The sequence below is a fragment of the Rhamphochromis sp. 'chilingali' genome (genome assembly GCF_963969265.1).
Source record: "Rhamphochromis sp. 'chilingali' genome assembly, chromosome: 21".
NCBI lineage: Eukaryota > Metazoa > Chordata > Actinopteri > Cichliformes > Cichlidae > Rhamphochromis > Rhamphochromis sp. 'chilingali'.
The window spans coordinates 25,000,734-25,024,803 of record NC_137949.1 but is presented as its reverse complement, the minus strand read 5'-3'; the positions used below and the strand labels follow the sequence as shown (position 1 = coordinate 25,024,803).

Below are 24,070 nucleotides of genomic sequence, written 5' to 3'. Positions count from 1 at the left end.
ATCGAGTAGTAACTTACTATATATTTATATATAAACAGTGCAAATATCTAAAACTTGTATTTTTTTATTTTTCAAAATGTATTTTTTTTATTTTTTTTTAATACAATCAAGCCTAGTTTATGGGAGCTTGTTTCCGTCTCTGAAAAAAACTAAAAACAACAAAAATAAATAAATAACATAAATAAACCTCCTTCCATCAGGAAGGAGGTTCTGCAGCATCCGGTCCCGTACCAGCAGACTGAGAGACAGCTTTTTCCATCAGGCCATCAGACTGCTGAACACGTCATAGACACCTCACCTTAACTACTGGAACTTCAACATTATGTATTACTGTACAGTAATGCCACTGTTTTGAACATGTCTCAACTCTGTATATTTTTATATATTTATTTATTGTTTACTCTATTTAATTTGTAAAATATGTGTACACACACACACACACACACACGTAGAAAAATATTTAGTATACACATCCAGAAATGCATATACTATTATATATTGTACATATATTTATTAGTTTCAGATGTAGCCATTCTTGTATTTTGCTTGTTTACATTATTGTATTTTGCACAACTCTGTTGCTTGTGAAGCTCGCACACAAGAATTTCACTCACATGTACTGTACCAATGTACCTGCACATGTGATGTGACAATAAAAGTGATTTGATTTGATTTTGATTTGATAAATAAACTTATTCCTGAGTATTTGAAATTTCGAGATATGTAAATGTTCACTCACGGGCGAAAATTAAAATCAAAATTAAAATCTGTGGCTGAATCAAACTTCTGTGTTAAGTTGATAATGCAAGGTCTTAGATAAAGCTGTCACAACTTGTTGAAACCAGTCGCATCCCTTCCACCAGTTCCACCGTGAGCCGTTGGGGGGAACGGGAGAGTCGGAACGGCCGCTCACATCCGTGCGTAAGATCCGGCCTGGGGGAAAGGGATGAATGTTAATTTCAAAGATGGCGGCGGAGGGAGGAGGGAAGGAGATGAACGAAATTAAAACTCAGTTCACCACTCGGGAAGGCGTCTACAAACTTCTCACTCACTCCGAATACAGCCGTCCTAATAGGGTGCCTTTCAATTCACAAGGCTCCAACCCCGTCAAGGTCTCTTTCGTGAACGTCAACGACCAGTCAGGCAACGGCGACAGGATCTGTTTCAATGTGGGCCGTGAGCTCTACTTCTACATCTACAAAGGCGTTAGAAAGGTAGCATGCTAATGTGGCTTATGCCTGAGGAAATTCGCTATGCTGCAAGTTAAAATGCCACACTGCTGTGTGAGGTGTTGCAGGAGTTTAGGCGTGTCAAGTCACTCTGACAGGTGCTTGACTTTGAAATTAGCTGGCAGCTAGCTACTTAGCTCAAAGCTAGCCTATTAGTTAGCTAGCCAGCGTAACTGGCTAACGTTAGCAAGCCAGTAGCTACCCCGAGGCCAGGGGCTAAAACTCCCGTCTCCTATCCGTCACTCTCTTTACACTTGATGGCGGGTTTTTGTAGTTTTGCAAATATCATGTTGGTGAAGTTGACCTACTGTAACGGTTCAAGTTGACAGAGCTTAAATGGTGTTTATAACGGGCTTGGTTTGTAATAAAACTGTCCGTGTCAGCATTGACAGATTTACGTTGCCACCCTTGACACCTGTAGAAGACCTTTTGACTGACAGATATCGACAATCACGGTGATGCGGATTCATGTGGCTAACTGCTGCCGTAATGGCACTCTGATTTTGGCTTAAGAATTCTTCTTGAGAGGCTGAGCTAATCAAACTGAGCTGATTTGGTATATTTTTGGTATTTAATAACAATCAATGGGCACATAGTGTTATTGTGATCTGCTACCCCATAGTTGAGCATAATGTGGAAATCACATAGCAATTAATATGAATACAGGTCTTCGCTGTCATTGAGTATCAAAATTAACTGTCCACGTTACTGTTGATAAAAAAAATATGTTGTCGCACCTTAATGTGGTTATTAACGGATACCTGATTTGACATCACAGATTGAATGAGCTCTTTGTTCAATTGAACCTGCGTATAAAAGCATTTTCCATATTTACACACAAACATGTCATGTGTAGCCATTTTTTTTTTCAGAGGGAAATAGTTGTATCCTGGTTGAAGGTCTGCCATATATTTGAGCTGTTTGAAGCAATTGGGAAAAGGAAAAAACTCGTGTGACCTCAGGGTTTTTAATATGTGCAAGTTAACATAGTTAGAAAATGTTAAATGCCAGGTTACTACACAGTTGGCAATTACTTCAAGTCATATATTTTGGAAGGCTTGGTAAGTAAGAAATGTATTCTGATATATTGTAGCAGACATACTTTTTGAAAACAAAAAACACAAACTAGAAATGTACAGTAGCTAGAGTTGTACAGTAGCCATCACTGTTGGCACATACTGGTTTTTGGAAAACATCTGCATGTCAGCCCTCAAGCCAATGTGTAATACAGCAGGTATGTTTAGTTGTATTGTAACATGATGAAGTTTTCTTTCAGCCTTTGTTTCTGCCATTGTGAGGCAGAAGTCTTGTGATTTTGTACTTTTTAGTGGACTCTTGATCAAGACCTCCATTGACACGTTTGCTCTTTGAGGCAAGACAAAAACAGTCGCATGTCATGGAAATGGAGGAACCCCTGAGTCATCACCTTACCCTGAAAAGAATTTTCCGTTCTACCAGTTGTTCAAACTGTTAATCATTAACAAATTTAACTGTTGTGTTATATTAACTGTCTGCAATGTATTTACTGCAGCTTCTTTACAGTAGTATAATACTGTTTCCTTAAAATGGCTAAAACAACTGCTTTTTGATCAGTTTCTCTATAGAGAAAAGGCATGCCCTTGCTCTTCATGCTCTTCTGTGTGTTTTTCAATGTTTAGTATTTTGCTTCCAGGCACTTGTCTTATACGCGGTTCAAGATGCTTGATTTAAAACGCACTGCCTCAGTCTTAAAGGTTTGATAGTTTGATATAAAACACGGCACTCTCAGCTGCTATGGTTTATTACTGGTAGTGTGACTAAGTATAGACTTTGCCATGCAGTAGAGTAGTTGGGCATTTTAGATATTTGAAGGTTGCTGCAATCTGTATGCATTCATTCCCCCCTTGCAATCTCGGTCTCTGTTTTCAGGCCGCTGACTTGAGCAAGCCCATAGACAAGCGCATTTACAAGGGAACGCAGCCCACGTGTCATGACTTCAACCACCTCACAGCTACAGCAGAGAGCGTGTCCTTGCTGGTGGGTTTCTCAGCAGGACAGGTACAGCTCATTGACCCTATCAAGAAGGAGACAAGCAAGCTCTTCAATGAGGAGGTAAGTCTAAAGGACACAGGTTGGAATAACATCTATGTACTATTTTTGTAGTACTGTTTAAGGTTGCACCTTACCGTCACCGTACATATTTTTTTTTTGGAACCAGGAAGTGACAATATGGTGCTTGCATGTCATCCAATCCCACAGAATTGATTATCTTCTACTCCACAATTAATTTACAACTGATAAGATTTTTTGTGTGATTAATGCATTGATATTCTTATGTATTTAATGCATCTTAATGAAAAAAAAAGTCAAGTAAAAATTACTAATAACATTACCAAATGGCCCAAAGCTTGTTGTATTAAAAACTTAAAGCTTGTTGAGCATACCAACGTCAATTTTACTGTATTAAAATTATTATTTTTTGTCTTCCCCTTCTCTTCTGCTCTCTCCTGCCTCTCAAACCTCAACCTATTTTTTCTCCTGACAGAGATTAATAGACAAGTCCAGAGTAACATGTGTGAAATGGGTGCCAGGCTCAGAGAGTCTGTTTCTAGTGTCTCATGCCAGTGGGAATATGTACCTGTACAATGTGGAGCATACCTGCGGCACCACAGCGCCACACTACCAGCTACTCAAACAGGGAGAGAATTACTCTGTGCACACTTGCAAGAGTAAATCCACGAGGAACCCTCTCCTTAAATGGACTGTAGGAGAGGGAGCTCTGAATGAGTTTGCCTTCTCTCCAGATGGGAAGTTCCTCGCCTGTGTAAGCCAAGACGGCTTCCTACGGGTGTTCAACTTTGATGCTGTTGAGCTTCACGGCACCATGAAGAGCTATTTTGGTGGTTTGTTGTGCGTGTGCTGGAGCCCTGATGGAAAATATATAGTTGCGGGTGGAGAGGACGATCTAGTGACTGTGTGGTCGTTCTTGGACTGCAGGGTCATTGCTCGAGGTCACGGCCACAAGTCGTGGGTGAGTGTGGTGGCTTTTGACCATTACACCACAAGTGTGGAGGAGAGCGACCCGATGGAGTTCAGTGGCAGCGATGAGGACTTCCAGGATCAGATGATCCACTTTGGACGAGACCGGGCCAACAGTACACAGTCTCGACTTTCTAAGCGTAACTCCACAGACAGCCGGCCTGTTAGTGTTACATACCGGTTTGGCTCAGTGGGGCAGGACACTCAGCTGTGCCTATGGGACCTCACTGAGGACATCCTTTTCCCGCATCTTCCCCTCTCACGGACACGGACACATACTAATGTGATGAATGCTACCAGCCCTCCTGCAGGTGCTACAATAATCACTAACACCTCTAGTAACACTACTAATGGAAACAACAGTGGTGCCAATACTCCTGGCATTAACTCCATCGCTACTACTTTACCACGTTCCAACAGCCTTCCCCATTCTGCTGGCACCACAACAACGACGGCAAACAATACCAACAAAGCCAGCAGTGGCGGTGGAATCAGTAGTGGTATTATGGACAGCGCCATCGCTACAGGTGTGAGTAAGTTTGCTACACTGTCACTCCATGATCGGAAGGAGCGCCACCACGAGAAGGACCACAAACGCAACCACAGCATGGGTCACATCAGCAGCAAGAGTAGCGACAAGCTCAACCTGCTGACAAAAACCAAAACAGACCCTGCCAAGACTCTGGGCACTCTGCTGTGCCCGCGCATGGAGGACGTGCCCCTCCTCGAGCCCCTCATCTGTAAAAAAATAGCACACGAGAGACTGACTGTACTCATATTTTTAGAGGACTGTTTAGTGACTGCTTGTCAGGAGGGATTTATTTGCACATGGGCGAGGCCAGGCAAAGTGGTAAGTTCTTTTTAATGTAGGAAATGGGAGGAAATTTGAAATGATGGCGCTTATGAGTCGATAAAGCAGTTAAGAAACTAAACTTATTTTGAACGCATACGTTAAACTGTGGATATTTGGAATACGATTTATAGCTTTTATAGTCAAATTGCCACTGAAGTAATAAACATAAGTTATAAGACTTGGTTTAATGTACACCTGCTTTCCAATGCCCAAGTTTCAGTGGGAGAAAAAAAAACATCCTATGCTATGACAATACAGTTTGTGGTTATATAATAAGATAGAATTTTCTGTGGACCTGTCAGGTGAAGGAAGACATAAGATGTATTCATTGGTTCGCCATAATGATCTCGCAATGCATAGCCAACAAGTCATTTGCATATGTGGCCACATTCAGAGGGTTATGGTTGGGTTCTTGTCATCAGATGCATTTCCCGTTCAACAAGATGGTCAAATTTCATCAAGCTCAGACACTCTCAAATCTCGTGCACACTTGTTTTTGCTTTTTTCGTTTTTATCTCTTAGAGTTTTTATTTCCCATTAGCAAAGCAATGATCAAATCATGCAGGTGATATAAGCAGCTTCTCCGTTATAGCTAGTGCTGACTGTTGATTTCTCCAGTTAAAATGACTTGCCATTAGTGACACTTACTTTGTTAATTCTGTAAAGGCTCCGTTTAAGCTGTCTCTTGGTTAATGTGCTTTCTTCAGTCCACTGACTTTTTTGTGATGAAGACATTATCACTCTGCAACCACTATTTATGTTGATTTTTGTTGCCCAGAAGACAATTATCTATCAAATTAACATTTTGAGCAAGTGAATTTTGTGGTGTCGGTATGTTTGAGCTGTGATATCAGTTATCAACATTAGATCTTATTTTCAGGTTTGAGATGCAGGTTGTGAACAGGTTGGCTTAATCATTGTTAGTCTTCATTAAAGCTGCGACCAGTTTAGGCCAGCTGATCGGAGACCTAAACTGAAACTGTTTGGATTTGATAAACTGCTATTGAATCCCAACCCTGCTCATATTTCACCCTTTATGCTAATAGCTCTGTATTTGCCCAGGCTCTCTGCACTTCCCCACACGCTTACAGCAAAATATGTTTGTGCACACTTGCATATCCAGAATTGCACATATAGTCTGGAATATGCAGCATAACTAAAAGTCTACTTTGTATTGAAAAGACATATGGTTAAAAAATGCTTTAATGCTGAGGCTGTGGAAAAGTTATTTTTTTAATACAAAACCCACGGCTACAGAGAAGTGTGCTGTGTTAAGGATCCAGGTGCATTGTAATAAAATGTCAAATGTTCATAAAGGTCCCATCAGGAGGGTCATAAGGCTAGTTATAAAGTGAAGTGCCTTTATCGCGGATGTTATTACACCAAGCATTTATTTAAACCGCTGTGCACAGGCTCTTCATTTCTTGCATCGGTTGGAATATGGAAAGATGGGACACATTTTCTAATGAGCTGTTTGTTGTTTGATTTTTTTTTTTTTTTTCCTTTCTTTGCTTCAGTATGTGGACTTTCCCAATGCAAATCTCCTTGTTTTCCTTTTTTCAGGGTTTATTGTCATCCCAAAACCAAGCCAGCTCTCCCAGTGGAACAGTAGTATAGCCACAATATTTCTGCTGCTAAAGAACCCTGCAACCCAGAGTCTGATGCTGCTCTTCACCCTGCAAGCATTGCAAGTTTTCCTTTTCTTTTCTACCCCTCCCTCTCCCAGTTTTGTTAATGGCTTTTCTGTTGTTTTTTGTTTTATCACTCACTCGACCTAGAGAAGGAATGGAACAGGAAAAGGTGTGGTGCAATTGTGGACTATTGTGCTTTTGTTCTCGAGTTTTAATACATTTTAGAATTCTTTTTTTAAATCTTTTTTTTTGTTTGTTTGTGCGTGTGTGTTTGCGTGCGTGTGCGCGCGTGTCAAATCTCATTAGGCTTTTCTGGAATTAATGCTTGGCTTTGTTAGATGCAAACCAGACAACTGTGGCTTGAGACTAAAGGGATAGTTCATTTAATTTTCATAATCATCTTTTTTATTTTAATGTTGTCATTTAACCCAACTCAGGGTTACTGACTAAAATATAAACTTTAGAAGAACTATCCTTTTATGACCAAGTGCGTAAGCATCTGAAATTTTTGCATCCATCCACATTCACCCACCACTTCTCTTTTCTTGAATAGAATCTCCCCGTTGATGACTTTGCACTGATTTTTGTTAGCTACTTTGTCGTTTTTTTGTTTTATAACTTCTCTAATGAAACAAAAAAAGAGAGTTGAGGATTGCCTGGTTCCACTTGGCTTTACCATCCTCAGTCTTGAATTCTGAATCTATATAGCTGGATGCTGCAATCATAGTCTTTTTAAAGAAAAAAAAAAAAGGTTTGCACTTAAATTAGTTTATAGAAGAATATGGCTTTACATTTTTTGGGTGTGCTCAGAACTCACAGATGGCTAACAGTAGGTCAAGAAAATGATAAAAAATACAATTAAAACCTTTATCTATTGAGCATTTATTTTAATATTATTTCAGATTTAAATCTGCTCTGTATCATAATGTGTATATTGTAATTAATTGATTTGATGGGGGCCTAAGCAAACTACCATTACTCCAGTGGAAGTTTTGTCATTGATAGTTATATTTCTAAAGTATACATATTAATAATATTAAAATAATCTTGAATACACTGTTTGCCGTTTTCATTCATTCCTGCACTCACGCCTAATTCATTTGGTATAACAAAAAGCTGTAATGTGTGTTGTGTGGAATTTCCAGTGGAAGTCTGGCAGATACTTGAATCTTAATGCTGCTCAACTTCAGAACTGCTGTTTTTAATTTTTATTATTTTTCTCCAGATTGAAATTTTAACTAATGAAAGACGAAAAACAGACAAACACAACAAAGGAGGAGGCTTTTCCATTTGACAGTTATGCATTTTTAATGCACTGATAATAATGCCATAAGTGACCCCTGCATTAGATGGAAAGCTGATGGAGCTTAAATTACCCACTTTCTCATCAGTTTATTCTGTCAGCACATCAGGAGTTTGTCGATAATGTGCGAGCTTTGAGCAGTGGTTAATACAACATTATACAAATGGTGCTTGATGAGTTTTTCTTTTTACTCCAGTAATGTTTCACAATGATGTACAGACTGAGTCAGTCTGATTTAAAGAGCTCACAGCTCTGAGAGAAATGAAAAGCAACAGTCCCTCGAGCGAAGGGGTATGGAGGTACTGGCCAAGCTACATTTTTGCATCCAACAAACATTCAAATATCCTTTTTAAACCTAATCTGCAGTCAGTTTCTAAGCATAACTGTGCAAAATCTGTTTCCAACTACAACACTGATGCTGAGGACTGTTTTAAGTTCTTGTTCTTGACATTTGTACAGGAAGACTGGGCTTTTTAAAAAATTGTTTATTTCAAGGACTTCCATCACATCTCTAGAAATAAAAAAAAAATAAAAAAATTAACACCACCTCTGAATGTTTTCACATTTATTACTTTTTACAACTTTGAATCCCAGCAGATTAATCAAAGCTACTGTGTGGAATGTGAAGATTTCCAGGTAAGGTAGTGCACTCTCCAACTGGACCTCTCCTATCTTACTGGGGGGGAATTCCCTGATCTCAGGTTTTCCTCAAAAATATTTATGTCAGCTTCTGGAAAAATATGAGTCAACAAAGTTAGTGGAGATTTGTTTGAAATGTCCCTTTGTCTTTAAAAAAAAAAAAACCCAGCTGTTGAAACTTCCAGAGTATTACAGTGAAGTCAAACTATAATTATATAGAGGCAGTCTCAGTCTCATTCAAGTAACGTTTTAAACTTCTAAAAGTGGTTTTTGTAAAAATAGCTGGGAGGTCAGAGCAGGGTAGCAAATTGAAGACATCTGTGTGCACTTTTCTTTTTTTGGGGGGGGATGTTAAAATTGGCTTAATCATTTGATTCAAAGTTGTACAATAATAAAGCTCAAGCCCAAGTGGCTGCTTTTTGCAGGTGTCGTATTGCTTTACAAGAAGTTCCCACTGTACAGTGTGTTCAATTTTTAAGAGTAAAACTAAACCTCCATGCTCTTAATCCGCGGCATTAAAGAATATGCCGTTTATGAATTTCAGTTGTCAGTTTGCAGTTGAGATAACAGGTTTTATGGTCTTCTGTGACTCGCGTCTCAAGCACAGTTGTGATGTTTTACAGACGTGTCTTCTCAAGTTATCCATTTCAGTACAGGTCTAGCCAGTAGCTTTATTTTTTCTTTCTTTTTTTTTTTTTCTTCTTAATGTAATACTTCCTGTTTTTTGGCTCTCAGCAGCCTCCATGTTTTCTATCCAGAGGTGGCATATAGTAGGTCTTGAAAGCTGCATGGTGTGAGTCATCCCGGGGCTGTGAAGAGAGTAGATGCAGCCAAATGAAAGGCCATATCAAAAAGCATCATCAGGGCACTTGGTTAGTGGTATTAATTTGATTCTTCACATTTTTTTCTAGTGACCATTAATATGCCTTTTGTTTTTTTATTTTACTGCATTTGTGTAATGCTCTTGGTAGATGTTATTCCCAGAAGGTATAATGAAGAATTCAAAAATGTGAAAATCCTGGTGTCTGTCATACTGGTGTTTACCTTGGCCAACTGTGACTGGCACTTTTTGGATGTGATAGTTGGCAGTGTGCCTCTGTGAGTGACTGTAAATGCAGGCATAGTGGAGACTGGGAAGGAGATCTGCGGTCCCGGTACAACCACGTTGAGCTTGGGCAGCTCTGCTGGATAATGAGGGATGTTCCGTCGGATGAGGGTGTCTGCTACATGCTTCATGTTGTGCTGGAAATAGAGAAAGTATCAGATGTAATTTGGTGGATTTTATTGGAGCCAACTTTTAGAGCTTTAGCTTACACTCATTAAAGGTGTTTGTCTTGTGTGTCTCCCTCTCAGTTGTTTCCCAACTCGAGCTGGTCGACAGATATGGTCAACTGAGTTTTGTGTCACACAACTTCCGATTACATCCATAGTCCCAGAAACTCTGTGAAGACTCTCGGCCTTCTTATCTGCCATCCTAGGAGAAGAAACACAAGAGCATATTTATTTAAAACCCTTAAGCAATACACTCAAACTGTGACTTTGACACTAAGGAAGGCTATAATTTAACTTCTGGAAAATATTAGTTATCAGTTAAGATACATAAATACAATTAAGCACTTCACCTTATTTCCCTAAAGTATGTGTGCCTTAGGGCTGTTTCAGCAGCGATTCGTTCATCGGGGTCATAGGCAAGCATTTGATAGAGGAGAGACAGAGCTGGAGCTGGGCATCTGGGGACTAACCGTGAGATGCCAGTGCCTTTTTTTGGAGGGAAGTTGAAATGCATCGCTCTAGACCTGCACAGACATTACAACACCGGGACAAGCATAGCTGAGCACATTAAACTTCTGTACTGATTAGCTGATTTTTTGTGTAATAACCTTAGCATATTTAATGAAGCCATGCAGAATTTTGTGATAATTGGAGTGGGTATAAATTTGTGTGTGTAATTTGGATGAAGTTTGTAACAGAGTTTAAATGTATTTTCAGCCCTAGCTCCCACCCTAGTGTACTTGGAGTACTTCATTACATTTCTTAAAGTTGTAAAAAAAATAAGCTGAATCTAAAATATTTATACAGTTCAAGCATTAATGGAAGGACCTGTATTCACAATTTATTTGTGCCGCTTTCGGTCACATGTAATTACCATAATGAACTGTAATAAACATAATGACCACCTACTGCTTGAACTTTTGGAGCAGACTTTGATCTGGTGTTCCCAAAATATCATGAATCTTGGCAATCTGGTCCAACTCGTTGGTTCCAGGGAAGAGAGGATTCAAGCTGAAACACACAGGTATTATTGACACAGCAAAGCCATTCACACAGGTTTCATTTCACATTTGTTTATGCTGGGGGTGGGAAGACAGGAGGTCGAATTACACAGAAAGCTGAGAATGCAAAGAAGGGCAAAGGCAATGCTCTTGTACAAGGAATGAAGTTTAATTGAAATGCAATGTCCTCTAGCCAAACTTCAAGTATTACAGGTGAAATTCTGTGCTGCACAGGATACCTCATGATTTCAAAGAAGACACAACCGGCGCTCCAAATGTCCATCTTGAGGCTGTAATACCCGTCAGTGAGCAGGCACTCTGGGGCTCTGTACCAGCGTGTGGAGATGTACTCTGTGTGCGGGGGCTTCGAGTACACGCTCCGACACGAGCCAAAATCGCCAAGCTTCAAAATGTTTTGCTGCAAGTTGCACAAATATATGTTAAAAATGACACTGAAAATAAAAGTGCAACTATTACATTCTTGTAAGTCTGATTACTGCAATGATGCATCTCACCTTTATAAGAATGTTTTCTGGTTTTACATCTCTGTGAAAGATCCCACAGCTATAAAAGAGAACACAGCCTCAGGATACCCAAATAATGCCTTTATTTAATCATTTCATGTGAACTTGAGTGTTTCCTTTTTACCTGTGCATGTGTTCAAGCGACTTGCAGAGCTGGTACATGTAGTGCTTTACTGTATGTTCAGGCAGAGGTGTTTTTCTTCCTGCAAGGAATAAAAACTGTTTTGATCCTTAAACAGCTACAAAGTGAGCCTAAAAGTTAAAGTGACTCCCTGCCAGATTTAAACTTACCTTGTATATACTCATAGATATTCATTTCCATCAGCTCACAAATCAAAGATACCCTTCCAGTTTCCTTGTCACTGAAACATTTTGTTAAATTAACATGACGTAACATATCATATATTTAACTACGTGACAGGCAACACTTACAAAATCAGTTCATGTAGCTGGACAATATTTGCATGAGGGCTCAGTCTCTTCATTGCCTGGACTTCCCGCAGATTGTTGGCCTGCTCAAGACTTAACAACAGAGTAAACCATTAGCACATTTAATATGACAGAGGATGTACTTTTTTTTTCTTTTCTTTTTTTTTTTTAGCTTTTATTGCGATAATACAGGAACTCTGGGAGGGAGTGCAGAGGAAGACACTCAGTAAATGGCCTTGGGGCGATACCCCTACATATATGGGTTGCTTTCTTAATTCAGTGAGCTACACCAGGCTTACCAGATTTAATGACCGTAATTGGTGCATTATTGTGAACAGAATACTCAACTGCTGACTTATGTATCAATTGCCCTTACAAAGCAGAGTATGGGGGAACTGCACATTACTAACTGACAGCTAGTTCCAGAGTACATACCTGTTTATTGTCTGCTTCATGGCTTTACATGCATAAAACTTCCCATCTTTTAAGCTCTGAGTTTTCAGGACCTCTGAAAATGTGCCTTCCCCAATTTTCTTGATTATTTTGTAGCCTGCAACAATTCATAAAAAAGACATATAAAAGGTTTTCAAAAAACAAGAATACATTATTTCTCATATTAATATTATGAATAATTTAAATTGTGTGTGTAATTGCACAGGAAAAAAACAAGTCTGCCTAATCTAGAGGGGAATCCTGTGCTCCACAGACAGTAAAAACTAGAACACGCCCCATTGGACAATAAAGCCCATGATAATTTTGGTGGGAGACAAGGAGCTGTCATTCTCTAATTTATAGCCCTCAACATCCAATTGAAGACATTTTGTCTTAAAACTGTGAGAAAACAATGAAGACTATTAATTTATCAAACATGTAAGTTGGTATAAAATCATTTTTTTTCATACATCCAACAGTCAAAAACCCAAAGATAGTCAGTGTGTTATGAATGCAGAGGTCAACCTATTACCCATATAGAAACTAGGGTCTTTCAGAATTTGTTACTTACAAATGTAGCTTTAATTTTAATGATTTTAACTAACTGGTAATAACTATTTTACTCCTTCTATCACTTCTCTCCACCCTGCCTGAACTCTCTTGGTCACCTCTTGGTCACTGCTCCTTGCTTTGGACGCTTGATCCCAACTCATCTACCTTCACTACCTCTACTCCTTGCATCCTCATCTTTTGTACCAACTCATTTTGTATAACAAAAGCTGTAACGTCTGTAGTATGGAAATGTCAAAAGTGGAAGTCTCACCTTTTGTATCTGTCTTTTTCTAATTCACACACATAATAAATACACGAAAGAACCCACAAGAGCAAAATCACTTCGTGTCGTCTATAAAGGAGATTTACTTTTGTGTGACTGCAGCTTTGACAATCTGTATAGCTAAATTCAAACCAGATAACATCATTTTTTAATGCTCTTTCTTGCTAAGAAAGCTGATTTTTAATGTCTTAACTATCCAAAATTAATAAGAAAAGTATTTTTTAATATATAGGCTGTCTATTTTTATTTTTTTATTTTAATTACTGACTACTGTTTATAGTCTCTCTCTCTGTCTCGCTGCATGTCTGGCAATAGAAATGGCAAATACGGGCGGGCGTGTAGGTCAACTCTAACGTTACCAATTATCGGTATAATGCTGATTTAATGTATGGGGAAAAACATATAACTAACAATAACATTTACTTAGTCAGTTACAGTTAAAACAGCTCATAGTTAGCAAATACACAAAAGACATTTGTAAAGAAACGTAATCGATGTGTAACCCAGACAGACCTGTCATCACTCCGCTCAGCTCCTAACTAGTTACTTACGATGCATTCCTTTGAGTTTTAGACACCACTTATGCGTCGACTATCCACAACATGCATATGTGGATGCTTCATTTCGCTCATAAGTTAAAAAAAAAAAAAATATATATATATATATATATATATATATATATATATTTTTTTTAGCGTACTGTTGCGTCAAAAGGACATTGAAGTCGCATTGAGGGTGCTAGCCTAGCGCCGTTAGCGTGAATCCTGTTAGCTGACCGTCGCCCTGGTAACGGAGCACGCCTTCGCCCTCCACTTTGACCTGAAGGAGGAAACTGGAAACTCTAGCTGCTTCCCTCACATCAGTCCGAACATGGTTTGAATTAAAAGAAACAACAAAATATGGCCTGTCACGTATGAAAAGTGCCACTCGAGCTGAATTATTCGCAGCAGGCCCAGATATATAGCTGCAAATCGATTTCTTACCTTTTTTCAAGAGATGAATGGCAGCTGCTAGTTCGGATGCTTTTTCGTTAAGATGCGGGTTGTTATTCTGCATGTCCGCAATATTCCCCCTCTTAATCCAGTCGGTGTTAGGTGGTGATTTGTACTCATTTCGAAAGCTTGCCCTGTTTTTTACGTCAATGAGCCAGTTTGAGTAGTGCATCATTGTTGCACATTTATTGGTAAAATCTAGACCATTAGCTTAAAAGCATACAGAAACAAGTCCCGTTGGAGCAAAGCAGCCGCTTCACCTACATTCATATAACAAGAATAACGTTACCAGATAAGAGTCCTATTCACTCACGACCACTGTGCGCAAAAGGCGTGGACCTGATCATTTTTGTGCCTTACCAGTTTCCGTAAAACTGCCATATGTGCGCATGTTCAGGAATTACTTGCATGTTTTCTTTGCCGATTTTGCTGTAGAAATGTGAATATTTTCCCTATCACTTTGAACAGTTCTTTTTTGTTGTTGCTGTACCCTGAATTAAAATCACGATGAAAACACGATTTACTACTGTGGATATCAGGGCCGTTATTGCCGAGATCAATGCCAAGTAGGTGCTTGTTGTTAAGCTAAGCTAAAATTAACTCTCGTCTGACTGGCTGTCCACTGCATATTCACACACTTTTAGTTATTCATGAAGTTTTACCTCTTTCTTCCGCAGCTACATTGGCATGAGAGTCTATAATGTGTATGACATCGACAACAAGACGTATCTCATCCGTTTGCAAAAGTAAGAAAACTGTCCTCTGAAAGTTTTTCTCTTTTATAATGAATAAAGCTAGTAAATACAACAGAAACATCACAAAACTAGCTATGCAGCAGAATGACATTGTTAGGTTTTGCATTTCATTTATGCTAATGACAATTGATGCATTCATACACAAGTTGCCACATTTCAGTGAATGCATCGTCTTCGGAAATATGTTTCAAGTGTGTCCCAGTCAGTTGCTGTTCATCTGCTGTAGATAGTTTTTTTTAGACTTGTCAATTCTTCTTTTGTTCTTTTGACTAATAGTTCCTTAGTAATCACCTTAGTGGAAAAACACAATTTTATGCCCGTCAAACTGTGATGTCTGTATTTTGCATAGCTTCAGCTACAGAAATGGGGACAGATGTGTGCTTTTGTGGCAGGTTGCTAGTAACAGAGTTAAAAATAGAATTTAAAATTGATTTTAGACACATCACTCATTTATCCTTTGAGTTATGTGTTGGCCTGTTAGATCAGTGTCAAGTGCCTAAAAAAACAACAACAAAAACCAACATTCTTGTGAAAATGGTCAGGTACAAGGACTGAACTGAAAATAAATAACAAGGCAACCAGTCTCCAAGGGAAACTTTGAAAGAGCCTTAGGTCAGTCAGTAAAGTCTGATATACTTGGAAAAGTATATAGAAATTAGGGACGGCGCAATACATTTGCACACTTATGATATTTTCCTTCCTACCAGAGCAGGAAATGGAAGTACTCAAGTAAAGTACTTTAAAATTAAACAGTAAATTTACTGAATTGTTTCCAGCACTTTGAATCAGTGAGAATAACAGAGTGTTGCATCGGCAGGCCTGACAGCAAAGCTGTTCTCCTGATCGAGTCTGGGACTCGTATTCATTCCACAGACTTTGAATGGCCCAAGAACATGATGCCTTCAGGATTTGCGATGAAAGTAAGACTATTTAAAAAACATAAAATAATATAATTGTGTTGATATTTTAGGATATTTATTGTGATGTAATGAGTTTATTGTCCCTTTGGCTTCACTGTGGATAAATAATTTAATTAGTATCCTTACTTGCACAAATTCAGTGACTGTATTGATTTGCCTGTCCCTAATAGATGGATCTGTACAGTAAATGTCATTACAATGACTTGTGGTTGTTGTGATTTATTTATATACTACATTTGTGTTTGTTTGTTTTTGGATCACTTGTTGTGATGAAACTGATGTTAAAGAGGTTTTTTTCAGTGTCGAAAACACCTGAAGACACGCCGACTGACTCAGATTAAGCAGCTTGGGATTGACCGGATTGTCGACATCCAGTTTGGCTCAGATGAAGCTGCCTACCACTTGATTATCGAACTATATGACAGGGTCAGAAAACATTTCAGATGCTTTTTACATTTCATGTTCATATTCAAAACCTGTTACTTACGTGCAACCGCATATCTGTTTATGCCTATTTGTCGGGGTGTTCATCTCCATTTTCAGGGTAACATCATCCTTGCAGATCATGAGTACACCATCCTGAATCTGCTGCGGTTTCGGACAGCAGAGGCAGAAGACGTTAAGATTGCTGTGAGAGAGCGCTACCCTGTGGAAAGCGCCAGACCCCCCGAACCTCTCATCAGTTTGGAGCGGCAAGGACCTCTTTACTAGTTTCTGGATAAACTGAACATGGTTCAAAATTTAGTTAAAAAAAACAAAACAAAACTCAGAACCTTATATCAGTGATTTATTGTTGTTTTTTTTATTTAGGCTGACTGAAATCCTTAGCAAAGCACCAAATGGGGAGCAAGTGAAAAGGGTCCTGAATCCTCACCTTCGTAAGTATCCAGGCAAAAGATACACAAGTTTAATCTTTTGTTTCAACATGTAGAAAGACTATGAATCTTTTTTTCCTTTCCTAACGCATCCACAGCATACGGAGCCACTCTGATAGAGCACAGTTTGATAGAAGCAGGACTGTCGGGCTCTATCAAAATTGACAGTCAAGTTGATTCTGCCCAAGGTATAGTAGGGCAGTTAGACTATTTTATTTCTCTTATATTTTTCTATAAATCTCCAACTAAATTTGGTCTCCCTGCTTTTTTCTTCAGTTGCTCCTAAAATCCTGGAGGCTCTGCAGATTGCAGAAACTTACATGGAAAAAACTGAGAACTTCAGTGGCAGAGTAAGCAGTTTTTAGATTAAGATTCTGTAGTTGTCTGATTGAATTCACTAACTCTTCTTTATTATAACAAGGGTTACATCATTCAAAAGACTGAGAAGAAACCAAGTTTAACTCCTGGCAAACCCAGTGAAGAGCTTCTCACGTATGACTCTGCTTTTACATCAAGGTGTACCTTTTTTCATCTGGTTGTGAAGTAAAGGATTGTTTAGCTCATGTGTATGATGTCTACTTGCAGATACGATGAATTCCATCCATTCCTTTTTGCCCAGCATGCAAAAAGCCCCTATTTGGAGTTTGATACCTTTGACAAGGTACATGTTAGCGCAGCTACATACCTGGGGGATCATAATTAAGTTATTTTTTCAAGAAAAATAAAGACTAATCCACCACAATAATCTGACACAGGTGGTAGATGAGTTTTTTTCCAAGATGGAGAGTCAAAAAATTGACTTGAAGGCCTTGCAGCAGGAGAAACAGGCTCTGAAAAAGCTGGAAAATGTTAAGAAGGACCATGAGCAGAGGTTGGAGGCCCTGCACCAAGCACAGGTTAGCAGCAAAGGCTTTACATAATAATTCTTGCTTGTACGCACAAGGAGATGTTGAGGACAATAACCACTCAGCTGATCGTGACTGAAATCTCGTTCTGTGTGCTGCAGGAGGTGGACAGAATAAAGGGTGAACTAGTGGAGATGAACCTGCCTGTGGTGGAGAGGGCGCTGCAGGTGGTGCGCAGCGCACTGGCCAATCAGGTGGACTGGACTGAGATCGGTGTTCTTGTCAAAGAAGCACAAGCTGCTGGAGACCCCGTGGCCTGTGCCATCAAAGAGCTCAAGCTGCAGACCAACCACATCACCATGCTTTTAAAGTGAGATCACCCCAAAAAGCAATGAACTTAAATGTCGTAATTTTTATGTGAAGTCAGATTGATATACGCGTGTTGTGTTGTGTCACATCCAGGAATCCATATATTTCTGAGGAGGATCAGGAAGAGGAAGAAAAGAAAGAAATTGTGGAAACGAAAGGGAAGAAAAACAAAAATAAAGACAAAGGACAGAACAAGAAGCTGCAGAGGAACAAACCCATGTTGGTGGATGTGGATCTTGGGCTGTCTGCTTATGCCAATGCCAAAAAGTAGGTTGATGTGTGATGTGCACACAATAATGCATTCTGTGGGGAAAGTTGATAGACTTTATTATTGTGTTTTTTTAGGTACTACGACTCCAAACGCAGCGCTGAAAAAAAGGAACAGAAAACCATTGAAGCAGCAGATAAAGTAAGAAAACTGTCTTTTCATTTTTCCATATGCCATGATGTGACTGTACGATCAGCAGGAAGCAAGATCCAGATCTGTTCTTCTAAGGAACGTTGTTTTCTTATGCATTAAAAAACTCTCCTGTGGAACAAACTCCCAGTTTTTTTATGCGGGGGAGCCAAGACACTTTCTCTATTTTTAAGATTAGACTTAAAACGTTCCTGTTTTAGTAAAGCTTATAGTTAGGGCTGGATCAGGTTACCCTGAACCATCAACTAAGCTTTGTCCACACTGGAAGCGACCACTGACTGTACAAAGCGCATGATACCACTGGTGATGGGAGGTAGGTGTGAGATACATTTTTATCTCTTCTGAGACGGGGCGACTGAAGCGACCACCACTAAATAAAATGCTACCATTGCCTGGCATATGACCTGGAACTAATTGCAGTGGAGAAATGAATGTACTCAAGCCGACTAGCCGTCACCTTCAGCTCTTCTTCACTCATCTCTTTTTGCTTCCCACGTGTTTGTACACCACTGCTGTATTTAATCATAAGTTATCACTAAACTCTGGGGCTCTCTCTCACAGTTTCTCTCTTGTCCTTTTTCTGTTTGCTCTTTTTATTTTCCCCCCATACCCCCAACCAGTCACGGCAGATGGCTGCTCTTCCCTGTACCTTGTTATGTTGGCGGTTTCTTCCTGTTAAAAGGGAGTTTTTCCTTCCCACTGTGAACAGTGCTTGCTCACAAGGGGTCAACTGATTGTATGAGTTTCTTTCTACTACTGCCAGGTCTTCACGCTACAATAAAATGCCTTGAGGCTACATCTGTTGTGAAATAACAGAATAACATACTTTATACTCTTATACTTAAATTTAGATTTTACTGATAATTTTTCTAACTTAATGTCACTAAAGGCCATGAAATCAGCTGAGAAAAAAACACAGCAGACCCTGAAAGAAGTCCAGACAGTGACCACCATTCAGAAGGCCAGGAAAGTCTACTGGTAAGACATGGATGTGTATGTGTGGGAACTTTATAATGTGCTTGATCTGTTGAGTCTGCTTTAACTGTCTGTTCCCGTTTGGCAGGTTTGAAAAGTTCTTGTGGTTCATCAGCTCCGAGAACTATCTCGTCATCGCAGGAAGGGACCAGCAGCAGAACGAGATGATCGTTAAACGGTACCTCCGGGCTGGTAAGGAAGCTTCTACACACTTCTCTTGGAAAATAAATACCGTCAAAATCTGGTTTATCACTTGTTCTATACTTTCTCAGGTGACATCTATGTTCATGCTGACCTCCATGGAGCAACTAGTTGTGTCATCAAAAACCCCTCAGGTAAACTTAAAATGCAGCTTTCAATGCATTTCCCCCCACTAAACTAGTTTAGGTTTCTCTGAGTTAAACTAGTTTCTCCTTACACCCTCCACTTGCTCATCGTCTTGCTCCAGGGAATCCCATCCCTCCCCGTACTCTGACAGAAGCTGGCACCATGGCTGTGTGCTACAGTGCTGCTTGGGATGCCAAGATTGTCACCAGTGCTTGGTGGGTTCATCATCATCAGGTGAGTCTAGAAAACTCTTCATGTTTTTTATGTATGTATTATCATTGAGGAGAGTGATACGATTCATCCCAATGAATCATGACGTTATCATTTTGGAATATACAGGCGCTATCAGAGAAGGAAAAACTTGGTGATTCAGTGCATTTAGATAGTCAGCTGGCCTCATTGGTGAATCTAGACCTGACCAACTGAAACAGCCTCAGATCATAACATTTTCCCACAAGCTTCTGTGGTAGGCACTGGGCACGATGAGTGGATCACCTCATCCGCCTTGCTTCTTACCTCGACGCACCCATCACTTCAGGACAGGTCTTATCAGACCACATGACCTTTTCCTCATTGCTCCAGAGTCCAATCTTTATGTTCCCTAGCACTCTGAAGACTCCTTTCCCTATTAGCCACACTGATAAGTGGTTACTTTAATTCTTTAGTCTCCAGTTGTCTTTGCATTGTCCGCATGGAAATGTTCTTACTTTCACTATTAATCAAAGCTGTGAGCTCTTCTGTTGTATTTTTCTGATTTGATATGCGATCACTGATTACAATCCCTCTTCCTAAGAGATGGTTAACCACTAATCTCTCCAGGTTATTGTAGTTTCTGTAGTTTCCTTACTTGTTTCCTTTGCTTGAAGCAGGCCAATAATTACGTCTTTTGATATATTTTGATATGACTTTGGACATGGCTGTTTAAGAAATGAGAAGCTACTCACAGATATGTTAGTTTTAAAGCAGCCATCCTGTTAGCAGTCAAAGACTGCAGTAATTAAATCAGGGATACACTCACAAAATTGCTCCATACTAAAGTCTAAACACTCTCTGGGACCTTTGAACTTACAGGCATGTGGTGTTTTTTATAGTATAATTGTTTATTAATAAATTGATAAGTGGTATTATGTGTTTTGTTCTCCCCCAGGTGTCTAAAACCGCTCCCACTGGCGAGTACTTGACAACTGGAAGCTTCATGATCAGAGGTATCAAAGAGCAGAATTCGAATGCACGAAAGACCGACTACAAAGAGATACGATGGGACTCATTTTTGTAATTTTTTTTCCCTTAGGAAAGAAAAATTTTCTGCCACCTTCTTACTTAATTATGGGCTTTGGGTTCCTCTTCAAGGTGAGTACCATCACTAGCTGTGAGTGTATTTTCAAGCCTTTATCATTTTTAAAGAATTCGCTAATGTTTCTTCTGCTTTTTACAGGTGGATGATCAGAGTGTGTTTCGGCACCAAGGGGAGAGGAAGGTGAGAACCGTAGAGGAAGACATGGAGGAGGCCACATCCAGAACTGCCGAGCTATTAGATGAGGGAGAGGAGCTCATAGGTAGGAAGAAGCCATCAATGATGTAATTTCTGTCTATATCTATCTATATGCATTTGTTGAGCCATTTCTGCTGCCTTTCTAGGGGATGACAGCAGTAATGAAGATCAGGGTGAAGAAAGAGCAGACGATGGAGAGACCAAGGAGGTGGAGGTGAAAAAGGAGGATGACACAGAGGAGGAGGATGATGGCGCGAGTGGAGAAGTAGACTCTGCAGCAGATACAGGAGCGAAGGTGTCAGAGCGGAGTGACAGTGGTATGGAAGAAGAGAGTGAAGAATTCAGCTTTCCAGATACGACCATCACCCTCTCTCATTTACAACCCAGCAGGTAGTACCACTAACCAAGCAAAAGAAAAGCCAAACAGATGTATATTTGCAGAATTAAAAGTACTTTAATAACATTTCTCCTTATTTCTAGGAGCTCCCAGAATTCCGGCTTCAAAAAAGAAACAACTGCTCAGGCAAATATTACCATCTTTGGACATTTAAGTTTTTTCCATCTCATTTAAAGTACAATAAATAGCAATTTTTTATTCATTGACTTTCAGGATGACGTAGATTCACAGGGGAAAAAACACATGACTGCCAAGCAGAGAAGGTGAGCGTATAACCCAAATGAAAATCCTGTTTTATATTACAAGCGGATGATGACAGCATGAGCAGAGAAAGATGACCGGTTGCTGTGTTTTTGCCTCCTCCCTTAGAGAAGAGAAGAAGAAGAAGCAGCAGCAGAAACAGGAGGGCTGTGAGACTGAGGAGAAGCCTGACAAGTCATCCGGTGGACCGGTGGGGGATCAGGGGTCCAAAAGTGGCAGTGGACCCTCTCAGCAGCCGTTAAAGAGAGGTCAAAAGGTGAGACGGACGGATGAAGTTGGCATTTTTTGTGCTGTGCAAGCATCAGAGGTCTTAAAACCTTTTAGTATTTTTTTTTAATTGAGAGCTGAAGTTTTACTAAATGAGAAGATTATAAGATTACATTTAGTTTAAAAAATGGGCTAAAGGTACCAGCCACACTCTTCTGTCATTACAGAACAAACTGAAGAAGATCAAAGAAAAGTATAAAGATCAGGATGAAGAGGACAGAGAGCTGATGATGCAGCTGCTTGGGGTGAGAATGAATAGAAAAACCCTTACATGCAGCTGGCACTAGTACTTGCAGCGCACGTGGTTCTCGATGGTGTCGCAGTAAATAACATTTCAGCTGCTTTGCTTCCTTAGTCAGCTGGTTCCACGAAGGAGGAGAAAGATAAAGGGAAGAAAGGAAAGAAAGGGAAGGGGAAAGAGGAGCCCGTCAGGAAACCGGCCGCTCAAAAACAACATCAGAAAGCTCGTAATGTGGAGACTGCTGGGAAGAAAGCAGAGCAGGGTGCAGGGGAGGAGGAGGAGAAGAGGCAGCCCGGAGAGGAGGGAGGTGCTGCAGAACAGGAGGATAAGGTAATGAAAGGATTCAGTATGTGTATGTATAATAATGTTTACAAAGTTATCTGCATAAAAAAATAATCAAAGTCTGCCTCCTTAGAAGAAACATATAAAGAAATTAAGAGTAGCTCAAGACTTTTACACAATACTGTATTTAGAACAAACCTATCTGTGGCTGTTTGGTGACTCATGGCCACAGACCGGTACCTGGAAAGGTTCAACAAAGCTTTCTTCTCTTTCAGGAAGATGAGGTGGACCAGGACAATCCTGGAGCAGAGGTAAGTTTGCAGTATAAATATTTAAATATGGATTATTAATCCTAAAAAAGAAATCTGTATGCCCTTTAAAAATACTACTAAAAAGAATAGCTTGATTTTAAAGGATTTCTTTTTGTCTGTTACTTTAGGAAGCAGAGAATCTGCTCACCTCTCTAACAGGCCAGCTGCATCCGGAGGATGTGATGCTGTTTGCAGTGCCAGTCTGCGCTCCGTACACTGCTCTTTCCAACTACAAGTGAGTGGTATCAGCTTTTCCTTGTATTAGTCAAATTGAAGAGACCAAAGCCTAACTGCTTGCTTGTCTTCTGCAGACACAAAGTGAAACTGACACCAGGTTCTCAGAAAAAAGGCAAAGGTAATTCGGAAAGCTTTTGACTGACATTACTGTAAAGATAGTTTCTTTCAAGCTGATGGTAAATTCTTGTTCGTGCTCCTACCAGCTGCACGCACTGCAGTGTTCAGCTTCATGAAAGCCAAAGAGGTGTCACCAAGAGAAAAAGACCTGTTCCGCAGCGTCAAGGTACAAAAAACCTTCTTGCCTTTAAAGAGTGCTTTCTGTTAATTTGTGTTGCTAAATTTACATAGTTAGTATCCATTAGAAAATAACTACAATCCAGTCATTTATCAAGGAATGCTACACAAAATAAGAAGCATTTTAATAAAGTCGCCTCACTTGTAGCCATTTCATGAGATTAAAATGAATGAACTTCAGCACAGTCATCTCACCTGTTGCTGAATCTTTATTGGATTACGTTTAGGGTCAAACAGATGTTTCAGGGTTTTTTTTTAACTTCACATTTTCCACCCAACAAACTGTAAAAATAGAATAATCTTATCGAAAACTGTTTGAAACTGTTACGGCATGGAAGCACAGTTTTCCCTTGTGTTACAATTCAAACTGTCCCTTTTCTCACGACGCTCTGCCGCAGGATTCTGACCTATCCAGAAACATGCCAGGAAAAGTCAAGGTGTCTGCTCCAAACCTGCTGGCTGCCAAGAAAAAATGAAGGATAGAAGACACGAGCCGGAGAGACTTTTGAAATTTACAGCATTTCTTCAGCACGGAACTGCACCTCAGTCCGGTTCACTGAGACTCTGCCGACTTCACCTATATTTCAGACATGGGTGGTTATTTTCTCAGAATTCTTGAGATTGTATTTGGTGAACCACAACATGT

At 39.8% G+C, this 24,070-nt stretch overlaps 3 protein-coding genes across 7 annotated transcripts; 2 read left to right on the top strand and 1 right to left on the bottom strand.

Moving 5' to 3' along the window:
• The first annotated feature begins 941 nt into the window (after positions 1 to 941).
• wdr20a (WD repeat domain 20a) lies at positions 942 to 7,787 on the top strand. Its single transcript, XM_080871855.1, has 4 exons — positions 942 to 1,214; positions 3,138 to 3,320; positions 3,754 to 5,097; positions 6,664 to 7,787. The coding sequence occupies exons 1-4, from the start codon at positions 951 to 953 to the stop codon at positions 6,715 to 6,717; spliced, it is 1,845 nt and encodes a 614-aa protein (XP_080727981.1). The 5' UTR covers positions 942 to 950; the 3' UTR covers positions 6,718 to 7,787.
• On the bottom strand, positions 7,461 to 14,468 carry mok (MOK protein kinase). 5 transcript variants are annotated; one of them, XM_080871856.1, is made up of 12 exons: positions 14,150 to 14,468; positions 12,335 to 12,449; positions 11,903 to 11,992; positions 11,762 to 11,832; positions 11,595 to 11,673; positions 11,462 to 11,510; positions 11,186 to 11,364; positions 10,855 to 10,956; positions 10,296 to 10,469; positions 9,988 to 10,147; positions 9,718 to 9,915; positions 7,461 to 9,482 (listed from the first exon to the last, which is right to left on the bottom strand). In XM_080871856.1, exons 1-12 carry the CDS (start codon positions 14,331 to 14,333, stop codon positions 9,405 to 9,407), a joined length of 1,479 nt encoding a protein of 492 aa, XP_080727982.1. In that variant the 5' UTR covers positions 14,334 to 14,468; the 3' UTR covers positions 7,461 to 9,404. The 5 variants fall into 5 exon arrangements, with proteins under 5 accessions (XP_080727982.1, XP_080727984.1, XP_080727985.1 ...); XM_080871858.1 differs by lacking the exon at positions 14,150 to 14,468 and adding an exon at positions 13,718 to 13,849; XM_080871859.1 differs by lacking the exon at positions 14,150 to 14,468 and adding an exon at positions 13,680 to 13,818.
• Positions 14,469 to 14,531: 63 nt separating this feature from the next.
• On the top strand, positions 14,532 to 24,059 carry nemf (nuclear export mediator factor). Its single transcript, XM_080871854.1, has 32 exons — positions 14,532 to 14,724; positions 14,836 to 14,904; positions 15,731 to 15,833; positions 16,134 to 16,259; positions 16,377 to 16,525; positions 16,644 to 16,711; positions 16,807 to 16,896; positions 16,985 to 17,058; positions 17,130 to 17,200; positions 17,294 to 17,369; positions 17,464 to 17,604; positions 17,715 to 17,923; positions 18,016 to 18,189; positions 18,268 to 18,331; positions 19,230 to 19,318; positions 19,404 to 19,507; positions 19,588 to 19,650; positions 19,764 to 19,876; positions 20,790 to 20,847; positions 20,934 to 20,992; positions 21,078 to 21,198; positions 21,281 to 21,524; positions 21,615 to 21,657; positions 21,745 to 21,794; positions 21,901 to 22,048; positions 22,227 to 22,304; positions 22,415 to 22,630; positions 22,858 to 22,893; positions 23,022 to 23,128; positions 23,205 to 23,248; positions 23,334 to 23,413; positions 23,823 to 24,059. The coding sequence occupies exons 1-32, from the start codon at positions 14,666 to 14,668 to the stop codon at positions 23,898 to 23,900; spliced, it is 3,204 nt and encodes a 1,067-aa protein (XP_080727980.1). The 5' UTR covers positions 14,532 to 14,665; the 3' UTR covers positions 23,901 to 24,059.
• Positions 24,060 to 24,070: the final 11 nt, after the last annotated feature.

Coding starts and splice junctions, on each gene's coding strand:
- wdr20a (XM_080871855.1), top strand. CDS start 951: ATGTTAATTTCAAAGATGGCGGCGGAGGGAGGAGGGAAGGAGATGAAC. Junction 3,321..3,753: donor GCAAGCTCTTCAATGAGGAG/GTAAGTCTAAAG, acceptor TTCTCCTGACAG/AGATTAATAGACAAGTCCAG. Junction 5,098..6,663: donor GGGCGAGGCCAGGCAAAGTG/GTAAGTTCTTTT, acceptor TCCTTTTTTCAG/GGTTTATTGTCATCCCAAAA.
- mok (XM_080871856.1), bottom strand. CDS start 14,333: ATGATGCACTACTCAAACTGGCTCATTGACGTAAAAAACAGGGCAAGC. Junction 11,993..12,334: donor ATGAAGCAGACAATAAACAG/GTATGTACTCTG, acceptor TCTGTTGTTAAG/TCTTGAGCAGGCCAACAATC. Junction 10,470..10,854: donor CTGCTCCAAAAGTTCAAGCA/GTAGGTGGTCAT, acceptor ATGTCTGTGCAG/GTCTAGAGCGATGCATTTCA.
- nemf (XM_080871854.1), top strand. CDS start 14,666: ATGAAAACACGATTTACTACTGTGGATATCAGGGCCGTTATTGCCGAG. Junction 14,725..14,835: donor ATTGCCGAGATCAATGCCAA/GTAGGTGCTTGT, acceptor TTTCTTCCGCAG/CTACATTGGCATGAGAGTCT. Junction 15,834..16,133: donor CTTCAGGATTTGCGATGAAA/GTAAGACTATTT, acceptor GGTTTTTTTCAG/TGTCGAAAACACCTGAAGAC.